Below are 22,864 nucleotides of genomic sequence, written 5' to 3'. Positions count from 1 at the left end.
CCAAGCGCTGCTGTTGTTGCAGGCAGCTCACTGCGCCGGGATTAGTGTGTGCTTCACCTCACTGTGTGCTGAGTGTTTCACTAATTCACGGATTGGGATAAATGCAGAGATTAAAATATACTTATACTTACAATTAAACACATTATAATCAATAGGCCAAAATCATAATTGTGTATCTGTGCCGAATTTCGTAATTCAAGTCCAGTGTAGAACTGAATAAGAAAATCATAAGGCTGTATATCTTGAACTTACAGTATGTGAGAAACTTGACTTGCCTTAATATCTCCAACCTCAAGTATGCAGCTAATAAGGAAATATAATTGTTATTTAATTAAACAAGGTGAACTTCTCCCCACTGTGCAATGCAGAAAAAGGATGCTACAAGGAAGGGAATTCAAACACACTCAACACCTTACCATCTATTGATGTCATTGTGGTTCATTGAGATATCTGACATTTTTTCTGTTAATTGGCTTGGATACAAAAGGACATTGTTGCCTTTGTCGGTGTCCTTATGTGAACTTGCACAGGTAACCTTGCTCATCTTTACTTTGCGTTTGACTTCACACCAGTGCTTCAGGGCAGCCGTGGCCTACTGGTTAGCCGGACTTGTGACCGAGGGTTGCCGGTTCAAACCCCGATCAGTAGGCACGACTGAAGTGCCCTTGAGCAAGGCACCTAACCCCTCACTGCTCCCTGAGCGCCGCTGTTGTTACAGGCAGCTTACTGCGCCGTGATTAGTGGAAACCTCACTGTGTGCTGAGTGTGTTTCACTAATTCCCAGATTGGGATAAATGCAGAGACCAAATTTCCCTCACAGGATCAAAAGAGTATTCATACTTATACTTATACTTCCAGACCAGAGCTGATGCTTAAGCAAAGGTCGTCACTGAAAAGCTGTGAATGTCGTTGAACACAGCTGTTCTCACATTAGCTGATTAGATAAACATTAACCATTGTTGCCTAATTACCAATTATTCATCAAGTAGTAACTTTTTTTTTTAGTTTTTCACATAGTATTTTGAAGTATTTTTAAAACAAAAAATACACACCAAAAAAAAAAAAAAGTATTTTGATACAAAATACAGAGCCATTTCCTTCAACCCAATAAAATAAAAAATTACAAAATACTATTTTGTATTTGAAATACATATTAAATGTTTCAGAAATCTTGACATGTCTAAGTTTTGGGTTGCAATATACAGGTAGTGGGCTCTCTGTTAATTTTAATGAGTAGGCCTAAGCCTAAAGTTACAGCATTTCTATCACAATTGACCAGACTTTGACCTTTGGTCTGCTTTTAACAAAATTCTGGCTATGATTGTTCCTTGTATTGCATCATGAGCCATCACTGTGCCTATTGCATTCTACTGTTGTTACCCTTAAGCCTAGCTCAGTCATTATGTTATACCACATCACCCTCCATTAGAAGTGCAATGAGCTGCATTGAGCATAATAAACTGCATTTAGAATTCCAAATTCATATTTCTAGATATTTTGGTGAAAGTAACTCAAAAGTAATACAATAGTGTAATGCCTTACAATTCAGATACATATTATAATGTAACAAATTATTTTGAAATGACAGTAATGAGTAATACATAATACGATTTTGAAGTAACTTGCCCAACACTGATGACAACCATCACTTTCTATGTATGTCTGTGTTTGTGTGTGTGTGTGTGTGTGTGTGTGTGTGTGTGTGTGTGTGTGTGGAGGGTCAATCAAATTCTATGATTGCCACTGATGTGAATGATCTCACAAATCACACAAACCAAATCAAGTTTTAAAAAAATCGCAAAAGTATCGAAATTGAGATTCTTCACTTAGTATTGGTATTGAAACACTAATGTTGGTATTGTGACAACAGGAGTTGGGGATGTGTCCGCACCAAAGCTGAGACCAAACCTACGCCCTTGTTCAGTGCTCAAGTCTAAGTCGAGTCTCTAAATTTAGCTTATGACTCGGACTCGAGTCTGGGTCCTGGACTCGAGTACTACAACACTGGATGCTACAGACACACTTTGCACTACACTAGCATTTTGTTTAGACGCTGCATGTCCTCTTGTTCTAGATTAATCCCCGTCACCCATGGCTCAGCAACAGTATCAGGACAAAAGGAAAAGCTGCTGAGAAACAAATGGTGTAAATCCAGGGAAGCCAATGATCTTTGTAACTACCAGTCTTTGCTATTTGCTTTTTCATCCCCAGTTTAACTTGTTCAAAAGGATTTTTACTAGAGGAAAAATGTAAACACCGCAGACTTTCAAATCAACTTATACTTTCAAATCTCTTCTCAATCCTCCACTACCACTGTCAACTACTTGACTATCTGTAGATGACTGCAACATTTTTGAGAAAGTTGATTAGGGCCCAGTTCAATGAGCCCATAGACTTTGTGTAGACATGGCATTGTTGGATTCTTTCTCTCCTCTTAATGAGGAAGACATTTCTATACTTCCTTAGCGAAGTTGTTCAACAGCATGCTACCCATTCAATCCGCTCTTCTGTAATCCATCACACCCACTATTTTACTGGCGGTGATGCATGTTATTAATTCATCACGCAATTCATTTTTCTTTCTTTTTTGCAATGCAATGTTTATTAAGTTTTGAGGTCCTTTTACTTTCCAATAAGCACAAGCAATGCCTTTGCTCAAGAAAAGTTCAGTCAGTTAAGATGATTTGAAGAACTACACACTTCTTTCATTCTTGTCAAAGGTTCTTAAGAAAGTGGTGCTCAAGCAAGTTTCTGATTTCATATCTCAGAACAACCAACTAAACTCTAAGCAGTCTGGTTTCAAGAGCGGTCATTCAGCCTTTGACACAGTGAAGCATGTCATTCTCCTCTCTATGTTATCTGAGCTGCATCCTACATTAAAAGGACGTTCATTCGGTGTGTCTTGGCAATGGCAGTTATCAAAGTCTCATGACCCCACCACAGGTGTACCTCAGGGATCAGTACTTGGGCCTCTTCTGTTCTCCATTTACACCACTTCCTTAGGTGAGATCATTTGTTCCCATTGATTTGCCTTTTACCTGTGTTTTTCTATCTGATGACTACAATTTCTGCTCGGACTTCTGCATGCCTCAGGTATATTTTAGTCTGGATGAAAGAAAGACACAAGCTATATATATATATATATATATATATATATATATATATATATATATATATATATATAATAGGTATAAATGAGACAAGCAGATCACTTTTCCCCACCTACAATGTATTGGGACACTTTTACACAATATACATTTAGGGCCCGTCCCAATACCTCCCCTACCCCTAGATTTTTGCCCTAACCCTCGTTTTTGCGCGTGCACGTGTAGGGCTAGGGTGTCCCATTACTTTAGTGAGCAAGGGGAAGTGCTATTTTCCCCTTAAAATCAATCCTCAAAATATAGCCAGGACCGATGCAGGCTTAAAACGAAGTGGGAGATGAAATTACCCAGGATACCGTGCGAGCTCAGCGAGCCGGACAAATTTTTCATATATTTTCGCAAATAAGCATATTAAAATTTCGAAATATGTTGGAATATGTTAGTTTGATGCACATCTGATGGACTGTTTTGAACAATAATGTTAGAAAATATCTCACGAAGTTATCTGACGATGTTATGATATCTGCTAAGTGCTTTGAGAGAGTCTGCCCATCAAATAACGTTAATATATCTGATCTGGGTAGTTTCGTCAAAATTTAAGGTGTGTGTTCTGGCGTTCACATGAACACGAATATCTTTGTTGATTAACCAGACGTAGATAAACCAGCACAGCCCACACAACATTGACCGCTGGAATGGGCATGTTCCTGAATGAAAATAGTAGCAGGCTACTACCGGCAGACACGTCGGTGCTGCGCGTGACGTAGGTGAGCACGTTCGCTACGCTAATTTGCATATAGTGGTGTCCCAATTCATAGGGAAAGATCTTCACCTCCACTTCCCTTGTCGAGGGGGCTTTAATGTTGAGGGCAATCAAAACCAAGTGGAAGTTTTAAGGGGGGAGAAATGGGACGGGCCCTTACACTACAACATATAGATATCGCCAAACATTATTGTTCCTGAGTAAACATAACCTCTGAAAACAAATTATGTAGATAGGAAATGTTAGAGAATAATCAACTTTATTAATAATTCATTCATTTGTAGTTTAAAGTTATGACTGTTACTGCATGACACCATCATAGTCAGAAAGCTGACTGTACAGAGACATTAATAGCGACCACCACGCCCTCGACCATGACCATGACCATGACTATGACCCTTACCCCGACCCTGGCCGTGTCTGTGACGACGGCCGTGCCCATGGTGACCCTCATCGCTGTCGCTCCCGCTCCCGCTGTGGTGTTTCTTCCTGCGGCCGTGGTGACCACCTTCGCTGTCACTCCCACTTCCGCTGCGGCTGCCACTGTGGTCACGCCTGTGGCCAGGGCTGTGCTTGCGCCCATGGTGGTGGTCGTCACGGTCACCACTGTGCCTACGGCCATCGTCGCAGCCGCCACTGCCCCTGCGCTCACGGTGGTGATGTTTGTCCCGTTCACCACTGCCTCTACGCTGCGGGTGATCGTCATGGTCACCACTGCCCCTGCGCTCGCGGTGATGATGGTCATCACGATCGCCGCTGCGTCTTCTCTCGGGTCGGCAGTCGTCATCGTGCTCACCACTATGCTTGCGCTCACGATGGTGATCACCCTCTGGACCATGGCGGTCACCCTCATGGGGACGGTCATCACCGTGGTGCTCAGGCGGGCCGGAGGGACATCCCATGGCATCGTCCAGGTCAAAACCTGAAGGATGTTGTCCACCTGTGACCGGCACACAAGGGACATTTTAGCTATGTGTACCTCCACATTGTTATGTTTTATAAGTTTATCATTTTAAAGTATAACATTTATAATATTTATACTTTTATTACATTGTTGTTGTTGTTGTTATTGTTATTATTATTGTTGTTATTATTATTAAGGACATGAGGGGTAAAGAACACCCTACCTGAACTACTGCTGAACATGTTTGGTTCTGTGTTGAGGATCCTTTAGGGAAGAGGCAGGAGGTACACCATTTAAAACCAGTCAGTTGGGTTAGACAGATCAAAATAGTCTAATTGCCGCATGAGTCATCCAAAATATGCTCAAGACAAAACACACCTTCTTTCTTTTCACTCTGTAACTGTGGACCTATTTCAGTGTGATTAATAGTGTATTACTGATATGGCACTTACACTTACGTCCAACATGTTATTAAAACAAATCCACTAGAAATGTTTCTGAGCTCATAGTAGTGTTTTTTGTCAAAGGTTCAATAGTTACGGTGACATTCAATACAAAAAATAAAAACAGACTGAACTTAGGCGCAATATTTTTGAAAATACTCGTGAGCCCATGTAATTCCTTTTATCCCCTCCTTTTTTTGAAGCAGTTAAGAGATGAACATAGATGTGTACTTACCTACAAGAGCTAATGTCACAGTGGTGTGGTCTCTCTTGGGAACTGATGCACAGTGAGAATAACTCCAGCCCATTATATTCATGTACAGCGGGGGTGGAGCAGCACTGGGTGGGGTTCTGGTGATGGGAACGTCATCCTAGATTTTACACCCTGATACTTGAATGAATTTTTTGATTTGTCTTTGCGTGTGGGTGTGTTTTTTTGTGTCTCTCAGCAGATGTAGAGACACCAAACAGACACACGCACACACATAAACTTTGTGTTGACCCTCTCTCTCATAGTGCATTGCCGCAGAAACATTTATGCATAAACAACACTATCCTGCACTGTATTTTTATTTAAGAACTATATATATTTATTTTCACCCATTTATCTTCAGTTTGACACACAATGCAAAACAAAGAGATGACACATAGCCGTGAGCTGTAACACGAGTGATGATGTTTAATGGAGCAGTTGAAAAGGGTGTTTGTGTGGACGTGACCCCAGAGCCGGAATCCAGCCGGGGCCAAGATCAGGTCCTGGGCGCAGCCCGTCCTCGCTACTGTCTTGTGTCTGCAGCCTCCAGGACGGCTCGGACACTCGCTTTGGCCTCCTCGAGCAGGACCTTGGCTCTCTGCTGGGTCTGTGGACACAAAGGGACAGGGACAAGGAGATGAGCAGAGCTTACATTTACATTTATTTAGCACATGCTTTTATCCAAAGTGAAAAAATATATAATGTCAGAAGAAGCCTGAAGAGGCAGAAGAAGCCTTAAGAAGACCCAGCAGGGTCGAAATGTTGCCTTTGTACATTTGTGGGCAGCCGTGGCCCACTGGTTAGCACTCTGGACTTGTAACCGGAGGGTTGCTGGTTCGAGCCCCGACCAGTGGGCCGCGGCTGAAGTGCCCTTGAGCAAGGCACCTAACCCCTCACTGCTCCCCGAGCACCGCCGTTGTAGCAGGCAGCTCACTGCGCCGGGATTAGTGTGTGCTTCACCTCACTGTGTGTACACTGTGTGCTGTTTGTGTTTCACTAATTCACCGATTGGGTTAAATGCAGAGACCAAATTTCCCTCACGGGATCAAAAAAGTATATATACTTATACTTATACTATATACTTAAATATATGGGAGTCTAAAGCAGTGTTGCAGACATTATATATTTTTTCACTTGAGTAGGTTTTGCACCTGCCAGAGGGTGGGATGTGCACACAATAACTTTTGTTGAACGTTGCTTTTATCCAAAGTGACTTACAAAAAGATACATTTGTGTGCTAACACCTTTTCAACATCCTTTCTCCTTCATCATAGTAGACTGACACAGTCTATTGTTGTAAAAACAAGGGTGTTTTTTTTCTTATAATAAAAAATATTGCAGACTTACAGCATTTTTGAAGGACTTGTCTGTGATGTCTTTCAGGTTAATGATGACATTGAAGTAGGCTCCAAACACAGCTGTCTCCAGGGCCTTTGCGGCTACCTGTTCACCATGTAAACACACAAACCACAAAGCATAAATCATGAACATAAACATAAAGGGCTTTTCACATAAGAAGTGACACCCATTAGTACTCAATTCAGTTTTAATGAGGCGAGGCAAGGCGGGAAAAACGAGGCGAGCGATAGGTTTGAGTGGCAGTACGGTGGGCGGGCACTTCAATTTTGAGTTGTCTTTCACATGACAGGCAGGGTGGGAGGGAGTGGGGCAGAGAATGGGGGGCGCTTTCCGTCTGAGAAGCACTTAAGATGGGTGATGTGACATGCTCATGAAACAATGATACGACTCTTGCAGAAAATGAGTGCACTCTTATTTATAGTTCGGCATTGCTTAATCTCGTGGCATGTAAACCCAATAATCTCGATCCTGCTTGTCCAGTTTGTAGTATGTCTGTTATGCCAACAGCTCTAACCTTTGGGTTCTGGTTACTCTGTTTGAGCGTCACTATGCACTACAGTTAAGAGTTCTAACATTTGGGTACTGATGACTCTGTTGAAGCTTCTGACCATATTTTCTGCAACACTGACAGTTCTAACATTAGGGTTCCGATCACCCTGCTGGAGTTTCTGATATGTCTGTTGATGATGCTGACAGTACTAATGTACAGGTTCTGATGAGACTGTGTGTTTTTCTGCTTCACCTGTCTGTTGGCCCACTGTGCCTCTGACACTCACCTGGGCATCTGACTTGCAGGCCACGTTTCCATGGAGAACCATCTCCTTGAGAGACGGCCACAGCAGGGTGACCCTCTCGGCCAGACCCAAGGGCACCCCGACCGCTTTCTTCAGGCCATCCTGCATCGCCGCCTCCCTCCTGAACAAAACCAGAGGGGGCAGAAGGGGTTAGTTTGGGGGGGGGGGGGGGGGGGGGGGATACTGTATAGGATATAAACAATGACAGGGGTTAAAGTTTGATTTTGAACTTCAAGTAATTTTTATATCTGGCCTCTAAGAAAAGGCCCGAGGATGGATATGACCTTGACAACACTATGAATGCTGTAATAGGCATTTTTTTTTTTTTTTTAACTAAAATGTGTGGATGGTTACTACTTGGAACCTAGTAAAAACAGATAGAGTGTGCGGTGACCCAGTTTTTCATCGTTTATTTTCCCTTGCCAGCACCTCGGAGGGTGTGAATTCTTTTCGTTATTTATATGGTTGGTTACTATTAAAAAAAGCTAATGCTTTGACTGTGGATATATCTTTATTACCACCTAACAAACACTGAGCAACACTTTGTGTCAGTAGTCAGACTAGCCTGTCAGGTATGACCAAGCAAGAGGGAACAAATCGGTGGACATGTGAGTGAGTGTTGCATTGTGAAGCACATTCTCCAGATAGCTGTGAACATCCAACAGGCTCGCCTGCATTACACATACAGACTTAATTAGGTGCCAGGATGGCTCTCAGTGCGTGTGACAGCTTGAGTTCCTCACAATGGGACTAGGAGAGTGCGAGTCACTAAAGACAAGTTTTACGACCCTGTTTTATCCTCAAGGTCTCCACTCCTGTCCAAGTCGTCAACGGAAAATAGATACTTTCTCCCCCTCACACCCTTTTGCTGTCTTGCACAGTCTGTTTTACTGGTTTCAGTACATATAGCATAGCATTGCATTGCACAATAATGTAATTATACACATCATATGCGAATTAAGATAGAGGAAATGCTAAACCAAAGATGGCAATGGAACACAATCATGCAATTGTATCTCAACAAAAAGATAGATTCTCATCTTTCTTATTTCTCCACAAGTCAATGATTGAATAGTCGAAGCCATAAAAATAACATTAAATGTATTATTAGTAAATTCATATAAATGCTTATCTTTGTATCTTTGATATCTTTATTTGCAAATCATTGGTTATGCAGTCTCCATCATATTTACCTTTTCACTTCCTCTGGGTTACTCTTTGGCATTTTCAGAGCTGTCTGAAATGAAAAAAAAAGTCAAAATAAGTGGAGGGGCTCCAAGTAGGTGACATTTTATCATGGACTTTCATCAGGTTAGAGATCAAAAGACCAAATCATGCATGTCACCTGATAATCTAAAAGACAGTATGCTCCAACACCACTAAAGGAGTCATGTCATCTGATAATCTAAGAGAAAGTATGTTCTAACACCACTAAAGGAGTCATGTCACCTGACAATCTAAGAGACAGTATGTTCTAACACCACTAAAGGAGTTCCGCCACCACCGCATGGGTAGCTCAGCACACTGGCATTGTTTTCAAGAACTACACTTTCAGTCAATCCTTTTCAAACAATTAGTTCATATTTTAGTAAAGGCGCTTCAAAAACAAAACACCTCACCAAAACTATAATCTTTAATTTCCTGCAATACAATGACATGATGACAATGGTTTCAAACACCACCATTCCTTAACTTTCAAATTAGGGGTGTAAGAATATCGATAGAATTGATATTTGAAAATTGATAATTATGGAATATATAAATCACGATGATTTAACACAATGTCTAATTGACTTTGGAAACATCCTGCATTTACTAAACTTGAAAAACATAAATTTGTCTTCTTAACAGCAGATTTCCAAAATGTCATTGCAAAATGGAATGTAGTCAAATAATATATTTTTTCTTGATTACGCTGTTTTTGTAAACATTGAAAAGCAAAATCATATAATTGAAAAACCGAATTGCACAGCCCTACTCACCATGTAGGAGTTGAAGGCAGAGGAGTCTGCGTCCACCATGTCCAGCAGCTCGTTCATGGCCTGGTGGAACGGCGGGATCAGCTGCCTCATCACCCCATCCAGGTTCTCAAACTGCCTCTTCCCATAGGTCATCTGCCCCACCATGGCACCCAGAGCTGCCCCCTGCACCAGCACAAGGGCATGCACTATGTGTAAGGTCAATGTCAAGGTCAAACATTAAGCTACCTGTCCTAAATAAAGAGCTGTAACAACACAGGACATTTTTATGTAATGCACAAGTAATAAATAAAGGAACATTCAGACAGCTAACACATTTTCTACTCTTAGAACATACTGTTGCATTCCATAAGGTTTGTATGCGTTGAAAGAACTGTGAATGCTGTCCTTTATTCACAAAGTTCATTGTGTTGATGTCGGCAATGGCATAGATAAAGCCTTTATCAGTGAGTGGAATGCTACCCTGAATAAGGACAATACTTTATGTTGGGTTGTGGGTCTTTACCATGGCGGCAATGGCAGCAGAGACAGAGCCACCCCCTGGGGCAGCAGTCCTGGCCCCCACACTGTGCACAAACTGCTGGAGGGATTGAGACACCAGACGGCCGTCCTCCTCACAGTCCTTCACCATGTACCTGACAGATCCAGCAGCCATGTCAACAGGTCCTTAACTAAACTTATCAGAGGTAAATTCATCAATTTTGCTTAATTGAGAAAACAAGGCATGTTGATGTTTGAATGTGGATATTTACTGTGCATTATATATCTACAGTATTTTACATTTTGTTTAAATGGTTCTTTACATAGTTGTATCTAAGTTTTATAACGTTTATAGCCTTGTTTTCTTTTCTACATCTTTCCTACATAGTGTAGGGCTTTGTACTTCACACACTAGTTTCTGAGAAAACCAATTTAATGGTAGACACTTACTCAATGATTCTCTCTTTGGGTACAAAAGGGCCCAGGGAGTCCAGGCCCAGTTTGCTGATCACCTAGAGAAGAGGGAGAGGAAACTTCAGCCATTAATTTATTCACATTTATTCATTTAGCAGACGCTTTTATCCAAAGCGACTTATACATGTCAATTATATTACAAGGGCCATTCCCTCTAAAGCAGCTCGGGGTTAAGTGCCTTGCTCAAGGGCACAGCGGTGGAAGCCGGGAATTGAACCCACTACTTTTCAGGCCACTGCATGCCCAGCTCCTTAGCCACTATGCTACGCTACCACCGCCCATTCACCAGCAATTCACCATTCATCAGCAGATGACCCTTATTAGCACCATACAATATGATGCTGCTTCAGTTTAGACCTTCAGCACTGTATGCTACAAATTATTTCCTATTTGTGAGCCTGAAATACCATTTCCACAATATCAAATCTACTGCCTTCCCATCATATAACTTGTTGTACCTTAAAGGTAACTCTTCTGAAATATGTGCAGTCTGTTTTTCAAAGATGTTTGTTAAATGCATCACATTGTATCACACCACATTCCACTGTGATTCTTTTAATAATGTGTCAACAAAGTGAATTATGCACGTTGTTCATGGATCTTGATGGATATTTTAGGTGCTAAACTACTGCTAGTCTGTGTGTAGAGGCTTAGAGGTGTGAAAAGGTCACAAGCAGAGGTTAGTCTTAGTCTAGAGGTTAGTGATTGTTTGTACACGTGATTGTGTACATACAGGAACTGATACAGAGATCAGGTTAAAAAAACATGTTTCATTTCAGAAGTTATAGCCATTTGTTTTTTAGCATGAGTTTAGGACATCACAGTTTGTTGTGATGTCACAAAAGGGTGTTGACTCATCAGCCAATGAAATCACTGCCTGATGTGTCCCCATTCTTCCCCATTAACTTCTTGTTGTTTCCCCTGGGGGAGTTTTTCCCCATCAGCCAATGACATCAGTGCTTGTTGTGTGTCCTTCAGGTTACTCACCAGCCGCACTTTGTGCTCCTCCTCTACAATGAACAGTTTCTCCTTCTGAATGTAGAAATTGGCGCAGTCCAACACGGCTTGAAGAGGAATCAGTCCCACTATCTGTGACCCCACCACAGGCAGATTCAGATCCTATAGGACAAGGCCACAGAAGGAAATTCCCATCACTTGAGAGGGACTTTATGTTTTTTACATTCTACATTAGTTTATAGAATCATAGATAGGGCTGATAAAGTTGACTGGTATTTAGCAAACACTTTTATCCATAGGGACACTCAAAAGCGGTGATCTAACTCAGGTCGATCGATTGTCAGTCTGTGATGTTACCGCAGCTTCATCACACCCATAAGAATTTGGATCCTTCTTACCCGCGCATCCTTGCAAATTTCCTCATATACTGTATGAAGTGGGGTCAGCTCAAAGTCCAGGATGTTGGTGGACACCTGGGCAAGGTTGGCTTCCTCCAGGAACCAGCCCATCCCCTGCACCTTCTTCAGAAGACCTGGCTGCAACACCAATGCCTCCAGTCAGATGCCGAGTCAAGATGACACTTGACTAACTACCATTTCAATTAAGCATAATTATTGAATCAATCATGAGTCATTATGAAATGCATAATACATCATTAAGTGAAATATCACACACAGATCATGTCCATAGGAGCTCCCTCTGGCACAATCTTCAGGATTGCAAAATCTAAAATCTAACTACAGCTAATAAAATAAATTCTATTTGCTAAATTAATACCAAGAGCAAGATCACTGGTGGGTTAGCTCAGTGCTCCCACATACCTTCAGTTCATGTGCGAAACACTTTGCTCATTGACTTTGGACTTCATCCTATCATTTAAATGAGGGTGATTTAATTTCAGCTGCAACTATTACCTTGTCATCTGTTACTGTTTCACGAGATAAACGTCAAATTCATTTTTCTCAACACTGGTAGCATTAGTTTGTCACTCTCTCACATCTCTGGTCTAATGAGAGCATATCCACACAGTTACTCAAAACAGGACAAAGCATTTTCGCTCTCTCTCTCCATAGTTAATCTGCAATTCTCACAGTCTCAAAGCAAACAGAGACCTTTTGACGCAAGGGTCAAAGCACAGCCAAGTACAAACAAGAGAGCAAAGGGTTCAAAAAGCACAGTTTTTGGAGTCGCAGACAAAAAAGACAGCCCCCAAAAACACCCACAGCTGGCACACTCTACATAATACGTTATGAAGTAACGTGAGAGGAGTCCAGGTTACCTGGTCCTTGCTTCTACCCTGCTCCCGGATGTTTAGGGCGATGCGGTGGGCCTGTTCCTTGGTGCTGAGCAGGTTAACGTTGTAGGCGATGAGGAACTTGCGAGCACCCGTCACTGTGGCACCCCAGGAGGGCACAAATGTGGCAGGGCCATAGTCAGGGGCCCACTCACTCTTTTTCAGCTGGAGAACACACATGAATGTGGAATCCATAAATAAACCTGAATCTGGGAAAACCCATCACATGGTGAAATTTCACCAATTTATGATTCTGATACCATCCTAGCTTTATCCAGGATGTTGCTAGGGGACAGTATCCAGGATATTGCTAGGATGGTATCAGAATCTGAAGTTGGTGACAGTTCACCAGAGAGGCTTGAAACGGAGCAGATATCAAGGATTTTTTATTTCACCATGTGATGGGTTTTCCCAGATACCATCACATATCTCAAAGTACCACTTAAGACATTTTAATAATGTTACAAAATGGAATATATGGACAGTACATTGATTACGCCTAGTCCAAGATTATATGTTTGTGTCAATGGAGACTTGAATGTTTTCTTGTAGTCTATAGGACTGGGCTTAATTTATGTACAGGACCTATCTAGGACGAGGTGTATGTAATATTCTGTTTGTAAATGTACAACAGATACCTTCTCTGGCAGTGCTTCGTACTCTCCCGTGCGTACAGCGGGCAGGGATGTCCTGTTCTCCTGACGAGCAGCTGCTCCATACAGATACACTGTGAAATAGACGAAACGTGGCATAGGAATTCAGATATTAGGCTAATAAACCCCCAATATCTGTACAGGAAGTCAGAAAAACTGGAACACACACTAACTTCTGCTCAAACACTAACCGCAAACACAAACCACAAATACACCCCAACCTTTGCAGTCATGAAGCTCAAAATGCTTCCCATCAATATATGCACAGTCATTAAGCCTATAATGCCCCTCAATATCTCCGTACATAGTCCTGAAGAGGACAATATACCCCAACATCTGTACACACACAAAGAGTAAAGGTAAACCTCACCAGGGATGTGTAGAACATCTGACAATCTCTGAGCAAACAGGTTGGCACAGGTGACACAGTCTTCCATGGTGACATTCTGAACAGGGATGAAGGGACACACATCCATGGCCCCAGTGCGAGGATGCTCCCCTGCAAAAACATTCACCCATTTATTACACATAAGGGGCCTTCATTGGCAGGCAAAGTGCAAAGTCTATCTTTATGAATTATAGCTATGGTACAACATGTGGTGCATATGCGACTGCTGACAGCCAATTGTGCATTGTTGTTCTATCCTGTGTCTATCATGTTGCGTAACATTAAATGGTTGTTGATCAGCCACTGTGGGAAATCTCCTACGTTTACATATGGGGCCATTGAGCTGACTCATCAATGTTTGCAGTTAAGGTCTTTGTTGTTTATTATGGCTATTCTCCTTATTATAGTCTGACCAACATTTTAATTTGTTCCCTGTTAAATTTAAGTATTATATTGTTTTGTATTTGTATGTCGCTTTGGACAAAAGCGTATCCATAACCATAACCATCTCAACTATTTTACAGAGCCTTTACTGGTTTAAACTCCTTATGGCCTATAAGGTGAGGCATTTAAGAGTCTCTTTCAACTTCTTCCTTTTCGACCCTCTGAGAGGAGAATCCGACTCACTCACACACACTCTCAGAAGCTCACACACATCCACTTTGGCCTGTCAACTTGAAGAGTAAGGAGAAAGTGCTGTAGACAGTCACCTGAGTGTTTGGTCATGTCGATGAGCTGAAAGGCTATGCGGGCTGCGTTAAGTGCCCCCTCCACCACTGCCTGGGGTGATCCCACAAACGTGTAGACTGTTCGGTTTGTTGAGGAACCTGGATCCACGTCCAGCAGGCTGCATCCTTCAGTACCAGAGATGGCCTCTGCGATGGCATCAATCACCTACAGAGTCAATCACTTCATATCAGTTTGCAGTAATATATTTCTGATTTTAGAATCACTAACCTTTCACATGTACCTTCCATACCAGAACTTTACATTGTCACTTAATTACTTGACCATGACCAATTACTCTCGCTCTGTCTCTATCTCTCTCTTGCATGGTACATCTATCACTATCTGGAAAAAAAGACTACATTATACCTACATATCAGGGCAGTCATGCTTTGACTCTGTATATAAAAATGGCAAAGTCCAAAGCAGCAGTTTAACTCAATCTGATTCTGCCAAATCCCAAATTAGACAACAAAATCACCATCTCTGTCCTCCCGCAGCCTCACCTCTTTGTTTCGACCCTCTGAAAAGTTGGGAACGCACTCCACAAGCTTAGCCATGTCAGGATACAATTACTCGTCTGAGAGGAGAATCAGACTCACTCACTCACACACACTCTTTGGCCTGTCAACTCTTGTCTTCCCCTTTAAAAAGCGCACTGAAGCTATGCAACCATGGAATCATTAACCTGCCCCGTTGTCCTCTATGTAGGTCACTGGGCAATGATTCCCTGTCTCCCCAAATACTTGTGCAGGGGCCCAAGAGGAGAGGGCCCCCCTCATGTGATGGCATCCAAAGGATCTGATCCAATTGGCTGCTTTGAACATGTTTGATAAATAGTACCAGAGGAGATAGGCTACATGGCGTATCAACAGTAAGCAACAGTATCCAGGCATTCTGTGATATAAACCCAATTCAGAAAACCAAGTAACACACCACTTAAGTCTAAGAAAAACACAAACACGGAACATTGCAGCGCACACATTTCGTGCAGCTCTTGTCAAGTCTGCAGATTTCTGAGTAGGCTATCAAAACGACCGTTTTAGAGGAATTATTTGTTGTTCATATGCAGTTAATGCACTATTTTGGACATGAAGAAACCGCACTGCACTAGTAGCCTACTGCATTTTACAGCAGAAATGCAATATTTTGAACTTGGAAACATTATCTTGAACCTCCTCGGGGAAGTTTTTAAACATTTCTTTGCTTTGTTTTTGTTGGTGTGAATGTGAGTGTCTTTTACTACGGCAGTGTAGCCATCTAGTGTTCAGGGGTGGAATCATAAAGGGACTGTCTCGAAGAGTTTGCGCGTTGTTGTCTACTGTTCCGTACAAAAACGTTTGTCTTTCGAGGACAAGTGCAACTGTAGGCCTACGCTACATAGTTTGGAGATTAATGTTCTTGGTGAAATAGTGGGTTTCGTAACACAGAGTGCCTTCTGTTGACACAAAAAGGGGTATTATAGCTAGCGCCCCATAAAAACGTCTTATTGCCGGCTAAATAGCCTACCAAGAGTTGTTTGACAGATGCGAATATTTAAAAACCTCATGTAGCTTAATTTTCTCATAGAAAACAATGGCTTGCCATTGTCAAGATGCCATTTTACATTTTCTCGCCACATTATTATTTTACTGCAGTGTATTGTTGTACTCAAATCGAATTATATAAATGTTGTATCACATAAGTGATAATCACATTAGATGTTACATCTAAGCCAAACATCAGCATTAACCAGCTTTCGCGGAGACTTTCAGTGGTTTTCTGTCAACGGAAGTCCCGCCCATTGTTTCCAATAAGGTCAGTGCTTTCTGTGTTGTGGGGGTTGGCTGTGTAGGTAGAGCTAGTGAAGATAACCTATCAAGATCATTGAACTGTAAATAAAAACTCTTTCAAAAAGGTCTCGCATTGTGGAATACAATGTCAGATACGGTGAGTGGGGCTGGTGGCGAAATATGCTTTTTCCTCCATTATTGATTGGGTAGATAGAAACTAACGGAACAAGCTGATGGGCCGAATTGCAGTGTTCAGTCCTGTTAGCTAGCAGACAAGCTAGTTAGCGCATAGGCTATCCCTTGCATAGTGAATGTAGAAGTGGCGGAATGTTTTGCTACCTAGCTTACTACTTCGTTCAGCTGTGCAGTCACTGTACTTTCACTCTCAGCTACGAGGGCAAAGTTTGGATGACTTTGATTCCCTCATTCATGGGCTGTCAAACTTAAGTGGAGGCCATTTTCGAGCTGATATGAATTATACATAGTATTTGCTAATAAAAGTGAGCACTTGAGTAACGTTACTTAGCAAGATGCATCACTGCTGCAGTCATGCAGCCAGGCCTTTCAAACTTAGCTGTTTGACGGTTGATTGTGCTTATTGCTGTCCATTATAGCTACTGTGTTTACGTATGTTTGACATATTCCATAGAGATGGATTGTGTTTTGTTAATACTTGTGTTATTCTAATTTACGTGAGTGTTGGTAATTACATACCTGTCTAAAGAAAACATTTGCATCACTTCAGGTTTTAAAAGGTTTACCCTAACTTGAAGTGTAGCCTATTGTTTATGTTATGTCAATGATGGTATTGTCGATATCTACATAAGTGGATCTTTGGGTATCTACTAGATATATCATAATGGCTAATATCAGATAGTCTTTGGCCTTAAAACTGGCAGAACCAATCGACTTTGCAGCAGGGACAGTTTGGTACTTGAGTAATGAATACATCTAAAATGTTGTACACTGTCCTCACACTATGTTGTCATCAGATCAAAGGTGAATTGAGTGAATCCCTTTCTTTTCCATTCCAGGAGACCAAGCCTTCAAGTGATGGAGGAGAGAAAAAGGATGGAGAATATATTAAATTAAAGGTGATCGGCCAGGTAAGACTGTGAAGGACACAGAGAAGGAGCGTGCCTCAACACGCAGGGTGAATTGGTTGTCTGTTGTCAAACACTAAGCTTAATTACATTCCTCCTAACATCTCCCCATGGTCTGTCTTTCTTACTTTGTATGGATGTGATACTGTATGTTAGCCCAAGTGATCTCTTGTGGGCAGAAATGGCTAAATTAATCAGGGTGGTTCATCAGGTGGTTTGTGGAAGGGAACAGTTAATTAAACTTGTTCCCTTATGTTAAATAAAGGAGGAAGACCATGATTCTCAACGGTCAAATTGCCTCACAATATTACATTAGGGAGCAGAAAGAAAATGAGTGAGAGTGTGGTTTACTGGTTTGTGGCATAATTTAGTCAGAAGGGAAAAAAAACATAAGCTGTTTGTAAGTTAATCAGGTCTATGATGGAAACGTGACTTAGTCTCCAGAATACATGAGGAAAATGCATGTATTTTGTCAGATAACATGCTATTATGTCTTGCTGTCACAATTCTGTGACACCAGCTTGTGCAGATAATGTTATCCCCCCTTTTTTTTTTAGGACAACAGTGAAATTCACTTCAAGGTGAAGATGACGACACATTTAAAGAAGCTGAAAGAATCCTACAGCCAGAGACAGGTAAGATGTGCTCTATTTAAACTGTTGGGGATATCCAGACATGCATATGAAAGATCACTGTTCAGACTTGTGATCTTTAACTCTGGTCTGTTTTGGTATTTAGTTGACTCACTACTAAAATAGTAATTTATCATACCAGAGATTAGAAGGCTTGTACAGTTTACATAAATAATCCTATGTCAAGACACATATTTAAAGCTGCAATACAGAGTTGTGTTCCACAACTACCAAGCTATCTACCCAAAATGTATGTAAAACCTTGCAAACACCAACTAGGCCATTGTTTCCCAACCTTGGGGTTGCCTGAAATTCAAATAGGGTCACCTGAGATACTGGGTATCTTATCATTGACCAGTACATTACATTCAAATATATATACATTAAAATAAAGAAATACATACTGTATATAAAAAAACATGATATCCAAGTTAAGTAATGGATCCTTCATTATAATCTAGCTAAATAAAAATAAACTTAGACAGCCCGCATGAGATGTTTGATTGACGGAATTATGCTTAATCAGTGTTCAATTATGCTTAATCAGGGAAACAAAGTAGCAGAACAACCAGGCACGCAAGGACATTTGGGGGGAAATTAAAGAACCGCTCTCATCTGGATGTTACAGCAGAGATGAGTTGCGCTCTCTATCGCAACATGTAAATGATTGGGGTCGGCAACGTTTTGTGACATCAAAATAGAGTCACCTGCCAAGAAAGGTTGGGAACCCCTGACCTTAGGCCTTATCGCCACTGCTAGAAGCTTCCTAACATGCTAACTGCTGTCTTTTAGCGATATTAGGGGTTTGCACGGCGTGTCATCAGATCTGGACGTCGCCATATTAGAGATACTCGCCTCATTAGAAAGCATTAGGCACTGAAGTAAATCCCTAACATCGTCAAGGAAAATGGTTAATTATTGTCGTGTTTTAGGTTGTACCAATAGGTCAGACTGAGAAAAACATCTGGTGTAGGGATCGACTTCCAAAAGTTATTTTTAAAAAAAAACAGGGAGAAAGAACAATAATGCCAGAACAATATCAGAGGAAGGGGGGGCTTTGGTTGAACTTGGTACTTTGTATCCCTTACCCAACTCAAATGGATCTGCGCTGCCAATAAACCGTAATTTCTTGAAATATCTCGCCTTTTCTTGTGGTCCAAGTCCTGCCCTATATGCCTTTGCATCTTAGACACATTTTGATGAGCTTTTCTGTTGTTTAGACACAGCTACAATCACGTAAGATATCCAAAGTGCATATACGCCATTGTACTTCATTCACTGAGTACCGCCAATATGGCCGCGCGTGCTGGGTTACTATGGTTACCGGCCAGAACGTGACGTCCGTGCAAACCCCTTATAGTCAGCAGTGTAATGCATTGAAAGGTTTTCCTGTCCTAGACACAGACCTGCATAGTGCATATCTTGGATGACTGGTGGGGACAACACCTGTGTTTATCTGTCTTTCACATGCCCATATACCATCAAACAGAGTTTGAAGATGCCAAACTAGTGGCCTGATTTAAAAAAAACAACAACAAAAAAGTGGCAAATTGTTGCATAGCGTTTGCTTTCCTTATCCCAGCAGAAGGGCTTCTACATATCCCACATATTAGCTAGCTTCACAATTTACATTGAGTATATTGAGGCAGTGAAGTCTGTTGTACTTTGATATATTGCATGTTAAGATTGTAGGAGATGATAATAGTTTGTATTTTAATAGTAAATCAGAAACATCTGGTGCTGGACAATAAGTATCTGAAATCAAATTAGTTTTTAGACCCCTCTGTATCTGTTAGTTATTTATTGTGCTTTATCTTTTATCAGGGTGTTCCCATGAATACCTTAAGGTTTCTTTTTGAAGGACAGAGAATTGCAGACAACCAGACTCCCAAAGAGGTAAGCTCCTGGTGATCATGGACAGTGTTTTGGGAAAGATGGCAGTAGATGCAGTAGTTTTATTTACATTTATTTACTCTCTCTTTCTTCTTTTTTTCTGTAGCTTGGAATGGAAGATGAGGATGTCATTGAAGTGTACCAAGAACAGACTGGTGGCCATTGGAATGACTAGAAGAAAATCCTCCTCGCTTTTTCTTTTTATTGTTATTTTTTATTTTGTATGTATGACTTTATTCTCTGGTTTTATTTGCTATTCCCATTGATAGGAAAGGAGATCATGCAACCATCTGGATCAAAATATCCCCTCCTGCCACCACGATTGCAGAATTTTAATAGATGATGTTGAGCCAGAATGTGTGAATGGATGGATAACATTTCCTTCTCTTCAGCAGTGTTCATTTTTTCTTTCTCTTCTTTCCTTAATCCTTCTCACTTTCCCCCTTTCTCTCATCTCTCTTGTGTACCTCGCATACAGGGTATACAAGTCAGGACGTGTGCTTAGTGAGATCAGATACAGTGACTTGTTGGGTTCTGCCCAAAACTCAGGACGATCCCTCATAATACTCCACTGCCTGTGTGTGTGTTGTGTGTGTGTGTGTGTGTGTGTGTGTGTGTGTGTGTGTGTGTGTGTGTTGTGTGTGTGTGTGTGTGTGTGTGTGTGTGTATGTGTGTTGGGGGGCTGTCTGTCTGATTTTGAGTGCAAAGAAGCTTTCATCTCATGTCTCCATAGTCTCTGTAAGCACCTCATAGCTCTCGAGGCCACAGTGTGGCCTACCATGCTAAATGTACTTCCGAGCCCTGTTGTGACGGGGGTTTGATACTACAGCCTAATCAGGAACCACTCCTAGAGTCAACACTCTTCCTCCGTGCAGAGCTGGCATGAGTAGGCTTCCCCTGAGTCAAGGGCACATGTGCCCTCTGTAGGTGACTTCACATACACATGTTAATTTCGGGATGAACTTAACAATAGTACAATGACGAGAGCTTCATAATACACCTTTGTGATGATGACTTCTCATTTATTGCTAAACAGAGGTGTGTTGTGGAACTTTAGCCTGCAGGTTTTGTCCTTATAGTAAGCTCTAATATAATGTATAGAGCTTTCAATCAGAGTAATATCTGATGTCTGACCATTGGCAATATGTTGAAGGGGAAACCAGTGCATTTATCCCTAATCCTTTGCAATCACATACTGATTGCTATTCAGACCGATTTTTTTTAAAAAAAATTTTTTAATCAAAATGAAAATATTGAAGAATGTGTGTTTAAATGTTTAATTTAGTCTGAGTGAATGATTTATTAAGCCCAAATAAGTGCTTGCATGTCTGTGAACATAACTTTGATCATGTTTAAATGGTTCATTTACATTGAAAAGGTGTTCCAGTAAATCTTGGCTGTGTGTTGTTGTTTTTCACTGATTGTTTTTGAGGACAGGGTTGTTATTTTCTACATCAACTTGCAGCGCATGTTTAACCTGTAATCATGCTTATTTATTTTTAACTGTGTGACTTTCCATTCTTTTTCAAATGATCCCATGCTCACTGTGTCTTCTAAGACTCCCAAAAAATAAGTTTCTTGTTTGTGTGATTGAATGGCATGTAAAGGTGGATTTGTGTGTGTTCATTTTACTGCAGCATCATACTTCTATTGTTTCTAAAGTATTATATTTTTCTTTATAAAGGATAGCTGATCCAGGTGGTTTTATGGACATAGAATGGATATTATTTTTCTTTTGTCTTGTTTTATAAATAAAATGTGTCAGAAAACATCAGAGGTTGTGACTTCAGTATGCATATAGCAACTTGTCTCCATTGGAAAGTTCACCTAGAGCATTCACTCACTTAATCATAGGTCTCTTCCTATGTTCCACATAGCCTATGCCTGCCACTGATCTCGCTTCCTATGTAGGCGATACACTGGAAAGCGTTGTGCGTTTAATGGTCAAGCGGATCTCTGAAATGTTTTAGTTTTGACTTCTACCCCCTGCCTCAGACTGAAATCCGATAGTTAACAGGCGCCAGAGAAATGTGTGCGCTCACATTCCAGTAGACCGGAAGCTTCAAAGACCCGCGGGCATCTGGGATATTTGACCTCGGACATACAGGCGACCTTTATCATCTTACCCAATTCTTTGCGGTTGATGAACACGTGAGAGATGGCCTACAACATCTTTCTGCTCTGCATACTCACGGTCATCTCGCAGACAACACAGCAGACTGTCGAGACGTATGGAACTGACAAGGAATTTTTTAGTTGTGACCACTAGATGGCAATGTTCAACAACAATGCACTTCTGGCAAATACGCTGAGCTTCCGTAGGATACGTGATATGCGATGCAGTCGACCTAAAAAGGAATTCCACAACGAGCTCAGCGGTAGTGTCTATAATCTCAATACCGTTTCATTTTCCCAGAAAAGTGGCTCTGGTTTCTACCCTCTGGTACTTCACACGTATAGTGAAACCTCACTGAAATACGAAAAGAGAATGTGTTGATGGAAGGTTGAGTTATTCTATTATTATGAGCCCATACTTTTGTAATGTAGATCAAGATTTATGTAGCGTGCTTGACTTGACTGAAACCTCCTCCTAATGGAACATGTTTCATGTTACATGAGGGGGGGTTTGGCCATTAAAATGGTGCAGGGTGTGTGTAAGTCTCCACAACCTTTTAGCTTAAATAGTTGAATGCCGTGTGGTTGAGTTCTCATTTAGGTTACCTGGTGTCTGATTCCATCCAGATAGCAGCCTATGGATGAGTTGAAGAGAACAAAAGACCATGACTGAGAGAGAAACGGAAACACTAATGGAATGAGTAGGCTAGTGTGTGTGTGTGTGTGAGAGAGAGAGAGAGAGGTGGAGATGATAGGAGGGCTCCACTGTGAGAAAAAG

The 22,864-nt window shown here is 41.3% G+C and overlaps 2 protein-coding genes across 2 annotated transcripts; one reads left to right on the top strand and one right to left on the bottom strand.

Annotated features, from left to right (window-relative positions):
• Window positions 1-5,873: 5,873 nt before the first annotated feature.
• On the bottom strand, window positions 5,874-15,203 carry ftcd (formimidoyltransferase cyclodeaminase). Its single transcript, XM_048234984.1, has 14 exons — window positions 15,078-15,203; window positions 14,556-14,739; window positions 13,828-13,956; window positions 13,443-13,531; window positions 12,790-12,969; window positions 11,909-12,046; window positions 11,541-11,672; window positions 10,530-10,591; window positions 10,105-10,234; window positions 9,603-9,764; window positions 8,814-8,857; window positions 7,603-7,741; window positions 6,815-6,910; window positions 5,874-6,074 (listed from the first exon to the last, which is right to left on the bottom strand). Exons 1-14 carry the CDS (start codon window positions 15,129-15,131, stop codon window positions 5,991-5,993), a joined length of 1,623 nt encoding a protein of 540 aa, XP_048090941.1. The 5' UTR covers window positions 15,132-15,203; the 3' UTR covers window positions 5,874-5,990.
• A 1,164-nt stretch (window positions 15,204-16,367) lies between these two features.
• sumo1 (small ubiquitin like modifier 1) lies at window positions 16,368-21,742 on the top strand. The gene is made up of 5 exons (XM_048234785.1): window positions 16,368-16,500; window positions 17,378-17,449; window positions 18,004-18,081; window positions 19,903-19,974; window positions 20,078-21,742. The coding sequence occupies exons 1-5, from the start codon at window positions 16,489-16,491 to the stop codon at window positions 20,144-20,146; spliced, it is 303 nt and encodes a 100-aa protein (XP_048090742.1). The 5' UTR covers window positions 16,368-16,488; the 3' UTR covers window positions 20,147-21,742.
• The last annotated feature ends 1,122 nt before the right edge of the window (window positions 21,743-22,864 follow it).

This window comes from Alosa alosa, chromosome 23 (assembly GCF_017589495.1).
Source record: "Alosa alosa isolate M-15738 ecotype Scorff River chromosome 23, AALO_Geno_1.1, whole genome shotgun sequence".
NCBI lineage: Eukaryota > Metazoa > Chordata > Actinopteri > Clupeiformes > Clupeidae > Alosa > Alosa alosa.
This window is presented reverse-complemented; position numbering and strand designations above follow the sequence as displayed.